Source organism: Alligator mississippiensis, chromosome 8 (assembly GCF_030867095.1).
Source record: "Alligator mississippiensis isolate rAllMis1 chromosome 8, rAllMis1, whole genome shotgun sequence".
NCBI classification, from domain to species: Eukaryota; Metazoa; Chordata; order Crocodylia; family Alligatoridae; genus Alligator; species Alligator mississippiensis.
The window spans coordinates 42,887,851-42,897,205 of NC_081831.1; the positions used below are offsets into that span (position 1 = coordinate 42,887,851).

General features: G+C 49.4%; 1 protein-coding gene across 6 annotated transcripts in view; it reads left to right on the plus strand.

Annotated features, from left to right (window-relative positions):
- SYTL4 (synaptotagmin like 4) overlaps positions 1–9,355 on the plus strand; it is a 28,189-nt gene that overhangs the window by 17,235 nt on the left and 1,599 nt on the right. For 5 of the 6 annotated variants that reach the window (XM_014599213.2, XM_014599215.3, XM_059732723.1 and 2 more), the window contains exons 6-16: positions 847–960; positions 1,888–2,017; positions 2,145–2,235; positions 2,493–2,596; positions 3,009–3,095; positions 3,543–3,721; positions 3,987–4,089; positions 5,413–5,574; positions 7,308–7,410; positions 8,015–8,114; positions 9,028–9,236. In XM_014599213.2, coding sequence (XP_014454699.1) covers positions 847–960; positions 1,888–2,017; positions 2,145–2,235; positions 2,493–2,596; positions 3,009–3,095; positions 3,543–3,721; positions 3,987–4,089; positions 5,413–5,574; positions 7,308–7,410; positions 8,015–8,114; positions 9,028–9,236 — 1,382 coding nt within the window. The remainder of the gene's footprint in view (positions 1–846; positions 961–1,887; positions 2,018–2,144; positions 2,236–2,492; positions 2,597–3,008; positions 3,096–3,542; positions 3,722–3,986; positions 4,090–5,412; positions 5,575–7,307; positions 7,411–8,014; positions 8,115–9,027; positions 9,237–9,355) is intronic. The other variant, XM_059732724.1, reaches the window with a different exon arrangement.

Consider the following 9,355-nt stretch of genomic DNA (forward strand, 5'->3'; position numbering starts at 1 on the left):
AGGCTGTAGTTCCAGACTTTCCTGGCCCTGACTCGTCTTCTCCAATATTTTCTCCAAGATTGGCAGAGCCTTGGATTGAAGAAAGGGTACACTTTATCCATTGGTTCAGCCCTGTTCCTTCAGGCAGGCCCATCCACTGGTGTTGCCTTCCTTGGTATGTGGGATGCAGGCACAACCAGGCAACCATAGACTCGTTTCTCTGTCATTTCTCACTGCTTTGAAGTAGCTTCATACCACCCCAGTCACAAGTGACCCTTGATCACATGGCTTGAAGCTCAGCTGTGATCTGCCCCTGAAGGAATGAACCATTGGAGATGTGTTTTTAGTCTAATTACTTCAGTTATGGGAGTGTATCTATAAGGTACCTGGGGTGCGCTGGAAGTAGATACTGCCTTTTGGAAACTGCCTCTGCTTCTTGATACTCACTTTCAGGGATCTCTTGGATACTGTTAAACATTAAGCTTTGTCACTGGTGACTGAATTCTCTTACACCTCATCCCTCCAGGGGAGCCTTCCCAAGGACTTTAGCAGATCTCCAAACCAACCTAGCTTTTTGTGATCATTATAGTGGCCAATTCAGATGGATTTTATTGTATCTATTGCTTTTTAATGGCAAATCTACTGTTTTATAAGCTGTGGCTTGAGCCCCCTTAATCTCTTTGTGGTCAGTATCTAGTGTCCTCCTCCAGACCCTGGGGAGGGAGGGAGCAGCACCTATGTGACTAATAAGGTACTGGCTGGCAGCCCAGCCCCCCTCTCTTTCTGTGTCTTGGTGGGGGTTGCCTCTTGTGCTGCAGTTGAGTGATCCTCCCTGCCAGTTGACAGACATAAGTCTTGTCTCTTCAGTTTGCCTTCTGAAGCCTCGGTTCCACAAGATGCAAAGAGTGATACGGAGTCTATGGAAAACATGAGCCTGGATGGGTACAGACCTGGCTCCACTGGCATGGCTGCCAGCTCCAGGTTAGAAGATCTGGTACCTGTGCTGTAGCAGGGGAGTGCCAGTAGTCAGGCCTGAAGGTCATTGTTAGAGGGCAATGGGACTTGTATAAGAAATAAGCTGGTGAGGTTCCAGGACCCTTGAGACTGGCTCAGAAATGGTGCCCTGGGAGGGATTCCGTATGTCCTCTTCCCAGCTCCTGGGTTGTCTCCTCTGCTGATATCTTTGTTTCTTCCCTCCACCTATTCAAATGGCAGTTTAGAGAATCCATTCAGTTTGAGGTAGGAGAGAAGCTCATTTCTTCAGAAATAGCTAGTCTTGGGGTATGTCTGAAAGCAAGTCATGAACCAGCCTCTGCTTCATGTCAAATGTTCTTGGGAATTGGTGATGGCTCCCCCCTGCAGGCAGCTAATCTTCCTGCACCCCCCCCCCCCCCCAAAAAAAAAATAAAAAAAAAATACAGGCTTTCCTGTACCTAGGTCTTTCTGAGCTGGCAGCTACTTCTGTGTCCAGAACTGGCTGGTATCTTAAGGCCTGCAGGGCACCCTGAGGGGCCTAGAGTTCTAGTCTTGCTATGGGAGGAGCAAGGTGTATTCTGTGCTGTTTGCAGTAGCACTGCTGTTAAGTAGTAAGTACATCAAGTCTGGCTGTGACGCACATTGCAGCAGTAAAGCTAACTGGGTAGATAAGGGCCCTAAGCTCCTTCACTTAACCTGCCCAGCATGCAACATTGAAGCATCACAGCTAAGCAGTCTTGCTTGAGGGCTGTTTTCAGTGCTGTTGAGGGAAGGAAGTACTCAGTCAATAACTTCATGGTCACTAGGCAGCATTTCCTGTCTCCCCTGGCAAGAAGCTCCCATGCTATATATATATATATATATATATATATATATATATATATAATAATTTAGACAGACCAAGACTGACTTTTTTCTTTGTATTGTCTGCAGGAGAAATTCTTTGGATAAAGCTGCCTCGCTCCAGGAGGGAAAGCAAACCCCAGGACCCACAGGGTCCAGTGTATCCACTTTAACAGTCCCTATCCACTCCAGAGATGCTCATCCCTCTGACTTGGAAAATGTATGCACTGTTTACTCCTGCTAGAGCAGTTGAATTCCCCTGTTTGGAGGGTCTGGGGTCAGGAGCTCTGCAAAGCCACATTCCTCCTCTCTGAACAGTCTGGTGGGGCGGGGGGGTTCCTTCCTAGGAAGTGCATTTGGAAAGCCAAAGTGGAGCTTCTGCAGATGAGAATGAAACCATATTTAAGAAGAATCCCAGGAGGATTTTAAGGCCTGCAGGTAAGGCATCTTTCAGAGTAGGAGGGGCTTAGTACTGTTGGGCTCTCTTCCTGGATATCTGGCTTCTATTCCTACCTCTCCTGCTTACTGGGATACTTCTTCCCCTCTGGCTCAGTTTCCTCTCTAAAAAGGGAGCAGTGCTGCTATGGAACATGCCTGTATCAGTGGATGATTGAGCACAAGACCAGCTCAAAATGTTGTGACCTTTGGATGGGAGACGTGTAGACTGTATTCTCCTTTTCCTGTCTTTGTCACAGACTACACCAAGTCAGTGATTGATCTGCGTCCAGAGGACATGGGACGTGAGACTGGCTCTTTGGGAGATAGAAGCAAGTCTGTTCCAGGTCTCAACACTGAAATGGTGAGGTCATCTCACTCTGTATGGTCAACCTGTTTTGCTTAAGGTAGGGTAGTGCCCCCTGAACTCTACTATCCTCTGTGGACCCTGGGACTGGAGTGGAGTCACTCTCCTATTCTACAGCCTCCTTCCATCTCAACCAGCAGAACTGCAGTGTGCAACTGAATTGACTTGTAGGTGAAGCTGGAAATGGCTTTAATTCTCTTGAGTTGCCATGTAAAGCTCTCACTTCAGAGACTATGAGGGTAGAATTTGTATTCTAATCATTTGCTCTTCTCTGTCTCCTGTTCCCTGCCAAACAGAGGCATTTTCCCTGATATGAGGTGTACTGGATAAAGACCCTCAGTGGCTGTGGCTGCTTCCATAAGAACTGGTGTTTTTCTACTTGTCTGGATGGTTTTGTCTCTTATTATAGGATGAGGTGGAGGAAGACATTGACAACCTGGTTGAGATTCATCGCCGGAGGACAGCCAGGAACAGCATACGCAGTGGCACTTCTTCGGTGAGTCTCCAAGGCCCTGCTGCCTTGCACTTCTTAGGGCTGCAGGCAGAAATACTTCCATGCAAGGAGGCAGTACTCTTGTGTTCAAAGCCCAATGTGCCATGCCCAGCCCTTCCAGTGACTTGTAACTCAAACTTGAATTGCTTTGCTTCCATCCCATGATACTTGAAAGGGTGTCTGAAGCTTTTAAGGGCCTTTTGAGTGAAAAGCACTCTGTTATAACAGGAGACTGACTGTGGAACAGGGAAGAAGTCCTTTCTTTGGGCAAGAAAATAAGATGGAGATAAGAGGGATAGGGCAGATCCTTCAGTGCTAGGATCTGCTGCAGTGAGGAGGCTGGAAACAGTTTGCTGGTGGGGTGTTGGTATGAGGGAAGTGAGAGGGGAGCAGACTGCTGCCTGAAGCAGCCCTGGGCAGTGGTTTAGGGTTGCCATGTCTGTCTTTCAGAGCACACTGGGGAGCATGGTTAGCCTTTACAGTGAGGCTGGTGACTTCGGCAGTGTCTCTGTCACAGGAGAAATCGCCTTCTCTCTGAGCTATGAGCTGCAGACACAGACCCTTCTCATCAATGTGAAGGAGTGTCGCCAGTTGGCCTATGCTGATGAGGCCAAGAAGCGCTCCAATCCGTGAGACCTGAGAGAGCAGGCTTGGGGCTGGGGAGGGCTGCCTGATGCAGGGGCTGGGGGAAGGCCTGGCTCTGTACAGTATGGCAGGCACAGGACAGGAATGAGCCTGGGAAAAGAAACATGAGCTGAACAGTGTTCCTGTCTGATGGGGATGGTGGAGGAAGGAGGCTGGCTTTGTGTCAGGTGGGCAGAAGCAGGGGCAACGTATTAGTCCTGGAGGAAAAACCCTAGGACATGGGGTTCACTGCCTACTCTTCCCCTTCAGCTATGTGAAGACTTACCTCCTGCCTGACAAATCCCGGCAAGGCAAGCGCAAGACAACCATCAAACGCAACACTGTGAACCCCCTGTACAATGAATACCTCAAGGTGAGCAGGTGGGACTGGGGGTGTATAGTCTTCTGCATGCTCTGGAGAACTTGGTCAAAAGCTCACAGGATGAGGCAGCTGCGTGGTCCAGATTGAGATGTAATGAGGGAAAACTTCCCTTGGCCCCACTGCCTCTTGAGGCATCCATCCCCTGGGTCCCTTTGCTCACTCACTGGATCTTTTCATTTCAGGGGGGAGTTAAAACAGTCCTGAAGGGAGCTGCTGGTGCTGACCTGTGTAGTGCTCTGGTTATAGTGTGAAGATTCTGTAGAAAGTTCTATTCTCAGAGGCCTGGAACTGGGACAGGGACAACTGGGGGGAAAAAAATCTCAGCAAGTCCATCCTGCTATAGGCATTGTAGTTTTATTGCTCCTGTTGCCATAGCAATATGGATGTACACTGTCAGAGCCTGAAGCTGTGCCTATTGCTCACAACCTCCCAGCCCAGGCCTCTGTTCTCATACTCTGGCTTCCTCTAGGTGCCTCGTGCCATTGCTGAAGGCGGGGATACATTTCAGAACGGCCTCCTGTCCCTGAAAAACTGTTTTCCAATGAGCCCCTCCCTGCTGCCACTGCACACTCCATTCAGTCCCTGCTGCAGCTGATGTGATGCAGAAAAGGCAGTGGGGGCTGGGAAGGGATGGATGCTCCCCATCCCCAAATGCTAGCAGCAGAGGGAACTGGCTCTGGCTTGGAAATCCAGAAAGGAAATGGTCCTAGGAAGGCAGAGGCTTCCCGTGTCTTCCACTTCTGTTGCATTGTGACTACCTGAGGTCAAGACTTTGTGCACAAACATTGATTAAGCAAAGTTCTTGCCAGTATGCAGACTTCTTTCCTAGTGGGAAGCCCCTTTAAAGGAGTCTGGGGCTTCCTGGCACGATGACTGACTGGGTTTGGGGTGAGGGAGCTTCTCTACCCACTAGCTCCCACACAGAAAGCACGGGTGTCTGGGTCAGCGTGGAGCAGGTGTTTTAACCTTGCATCTTAATGTCAGTATTGGATTCATTGAAAACTCAGAGCTTCCTACCTGGACCCAAATTGCTTTTCTCCCACTGAGCTGCAGGCTCACCCTTGCTGTTGTTGAAAAGTATGTGCTGGGTCTGTGAGGCTGGACTCCTGGAGTGCAGTTGGGTAGCTTAGCTTGGCATCCTCCTCACAGCAGAAGGCTGCAATACCCGTATGTACCATGTAGCATCCCAGGAGGGGGGTGGAAAGCTTTGTTGCCAACTATGGCATCTTTTTAATGTTGATAGCACCAGGAATGGTTGTAGCTGCCCCGGAAGTCGTCACTTGCTTTCCTGTGTCTATTCTTACCTTTTCACAGTATGAGATTAACAAGTCCCTCCTCCTCGGAAGGACCTTGCAGTTCTCAGTCTGGCACCATGATCGCTTTGGCCGAAACACCTTCTTGGGGGAAGTGGAGATCCCAATGAATTCCTGGAACTTTGAGAGCCAGGTGGAAGAGTGTCTCCCTCTGCATGGCAAGGTATGGATGCATCTGCCTGCCCAAGTAATCTCCTGTGCCTCCCATTCCTCCAGCACCCCCAACAAGGAAGTGCTCCTCACAGCCAGTGCTCTTGCCTTGTTTGGCCAGTGCCTCTGGATAGGAGGTACTGCCTTTCCTTCATTTCTCCTTTCCAGTCGCTGCTAAATGGCTAGGACCCAAAACAGAATGCAGAGGGCTGAGGTCTTGTGCTATGGTTGGACAAATCACTTGTGCTTCAAGCCATCCATGCATATGGAAAGGAACCTTGCTAGCAGGGGATAATGGGAACTTGTCAGCTTCTAAGTGTGTTACAGTAGGATCCTGGTCTTGAAGACCAACCTTCAGAGATCTGGACTTGATAAACCAGTTGGCTTTCTCAGTCCTGCTTAGTGTTTGTCTACCCCCCCCCCCCCCCTTCTGTGCCAACACAGTGAGTGTTTCTGCCACTGTAAAGTGTCCTTGCTTGGGCATCATCGTTCAGAAATTCACCATTCCAGAGGAGTTCCAGGATAGGAGCATTTCCCTATGAAATGTTCCAGTAGTGAAGAGTCCGATTCAACCCAGTTAAATGGGAGACAGTTCCATAGAAACTACTTGGATCTAGCCCAGGTGCATGGAATGATGATGGAAAGGCTGCTCTCATTTTCACTGCAAACTCATGTTTGCACAGGCAGTAGAAGCAAAGCCCCTGGCTGTCTGCAGTTGTTCTTCTGGAGCTGGAGGCTTCTTGCTGTTAGAGGACTTCTGGCAACTTCCACACCCAAGAGAATGTTTGGGTGGCGGTAGCATGTGTAGTAAGACCAGGTTAGGTCCTACTTTGTGCTGGCTTCACTGAATCTCTTTCCCAAATGGATGAAGTTTTAACCAAAATATGTCCCTGGGGTCTTGCCACTTGAGCAGGTACTATCTCTGAGCCAAATACAGTAGAACCAGGTTTGTTTGCTCCTCATTTATACCAGTTCAGAAGAAGGCAAGAGCTTGCTGTGATGTAGCTGAATCTGGTGTTTTTATTGGTCTGTTCCTATCCTGCAACTAGTGAAAATTTTAAGATCAGGGCAGCAAACCCCTGAATGAAACTATAGAAGTAGTTTCAGTTTAGGATAGGAGCATGCACGCCAATTTATGACAAGTCAAACCATTCATGTCAGCCAGCCTGCTAGAATGTTTTATGAGCAGGAAGCAGCCCAGACACTTAGCCTGTATACTTGTTAGGCCATGCCCTGACTCAGCACAGTTGTACTTAATGAACTCTTGGGCAGCCTTACACTAAAGGATGTTTAACTGGTGGCCTAGGGGCTGCATGCAGCCCATGAGGGCTTAATCCGCAGCCTCCATACTCCTACTAGGCTGCCACTCCCTGTTCTTCTGGCTGCTCCTGCAGCTGGGGTCTCCAGGTTTCCACTCTCTCCTTCAGCTTCTGCTTCCTGTGGCTCCCCACAGGTTTAGGCAGAGTGGTCCAGCTTGCATTGATGGGCGAGCTCACAGCTGGTGAGCTATAGGAGGGCGCTGCCCATCCTGCCCAGTGTAGCAGTGGTGGGGGCTTCCCATGCACATCAGAGAGGGGGGCTGCCCACATGGCGGTGGCCCTGTTGGGCCCACAGCTTATACTGTTGACGGCCCTGGCCTGTGCAGCCCCAGTCATTTACAAGTTGGACAGCCTTTCTTTAGTGCATGTTACTTAGCATTATCCTTCCCTAGTAAATGTTGAGTGACCCGACTTACCTATCTTCCAGGCTGGTGCTGACTCCAGTTCCCCACAGTATAAAGGTGAGCTGGTTGTTTCCATGAAATACATCCCACCTGCCAAACACTTGGGAGCAAGCACTAGCAGAAAGGGTGAGTATCTGTCTGAGCTCTAAAACTAAGCTGTTAATGTAATGCATCAAAAAAAACCCAAAACAGCGTGGCACAGATGCTATGTAAACTGTTCTCCATTGTGGAATTCCAGTATGCAGACGCACAGCATTCCTTCAGAAACATTGAACTATCCACACTTGTGTGGAGGAACCTAAGCAGTTGCTCAGCCAAGCAGCTCTAGCAAGAAAATGGTGCCTGGAATGTAAGCCACTGGCTGTACTGGCATTGCTGTAGTTTATATTTTCCTTTCTGTCTAGACATGGAATAATCAGTAATGGACTTCTGACTGCAGCAAAGCTTTGGCATCAAATAGAACAGGGTTATCGAATCTCTTCCCTGCAGAATGCTGCATTGCCAGTCTTGAAGTGTAGATTAGTTCCTCTAAGACTAGGCCTCAGCATGGCACACTGGTTAGTGGTTCCAGAGGCAGATGGAATGTCTCATGCTGGGACCTGGGTCTCTTACAGAGAAGAATAGTGTAGGCCAGGCTTTGCCCTTCTGTAGATGTGTTTTGGGGAGAAACTGGTTGAAAATGTGCAGTTTCTTGAAACTGCACATTTGGACTGTGTGATTTCTCTTCCAGGCAAATGGGAGGAAGGGGGAGAACTTCAAGTCTGGATCAAGGAAGCCAAGAACTTGACAGCTGCTAAATCTGGTGGGACCTCTGATAGTTTTGTCAAAGGGTGAGTACTAGTACTATGCTAAGCATTGGGGAACTGGAGGGAGGCTATAAGTGACCTAAACACAAAGGCAACTTCCTCCAGGTACCACAACCTGGATATTGTTTGTGGGAGGAGCAGCTCAGGTCTAGGAAAATAGGTCTGTTCTCCTCTGGCCTGGGCTCGGGAAAGGGCTGTGTGGTCACCCTGACAGACCTATGCTCTGACCACCACCTTTTGTGCACTGAAGCGACATGTCTGCCCTAGCTCACTTCTACAGCTCTACCTAGAGCCCATGGGTATTCAGTGCTTCTTGAGTCTTCAGTTTGCCCAGAAGCTGCACCCAGCAAGGTCAGCAGCTATGTCAGATTCCTGCAAGTGCCAGCCAGGGAGTGGTCATTCCAGAAGAGAAGAGGGGAAGTTCATTCTTCTCGCTGACTTGGATAGAAGCCAAGGGAACCCCACACCCCAGAATGGGCTCATCTGTTGGGAGTTGCAATGAAAATGTCTTCCCTGAGATCACAGAACTAACCAGTAATTGTGTCTGGCCATGCACACTGTTGCTGCCCAGGACTCTGCATACTTGGCTCCACTTGGAACTGAGGTTCTGTCACACTTGGGCACACTACAGGTATTGAGAAGACCTGATGCCTGCTGTGGAAAGGGGAGTAGCTTAGTTTCAAAGGAGCCCCCACAGCCTATTACAGTATCCTGAGCCACCCTGGTCTGTCTTCCCCATTCTGTTTCAAAGTCCCCTCAAGGTGCCATCCTCTGCTTGGTGATGTGCTCAAGCCTCATGTTTTAGCTGCAGTCTTCCCTGCCATGCAATGTGATAAAGCTTGTGTAACACTGCACAAAAGTCTAACTCACCCACGTCTGCAGTTTTAAGAGCATTTTGTCTGTGGGGATTACTGACAGTAAGGACTTCTTCCCACAGCTACCTGCTGCCACACCGAAACAAGGGCACCAAGAGGAAGACACCTGTAGCAAAGAAGACCTTGAACCCTCACTACAACCACACCTTTGTGTACAATCGCATCAACCCAGAGGACTTGCAGCACATCTGTCTGGAGTTGACTGTCTGGGACCGTGAGCCATTGGCCAGCAATGACTTCCTGGGAGGAGTCAGACTTGGAATTGGGAATGGTGAGTTCTGTGGTCCCAATCCGTGTGCGCATGGGTGACTGGTGCCTCTTGAGTAAGCGAGTGTGGCGGGGTTCCCCGCAGCCAATCTCACTTGCCAAAAAGCAGCCACACTGCTTACA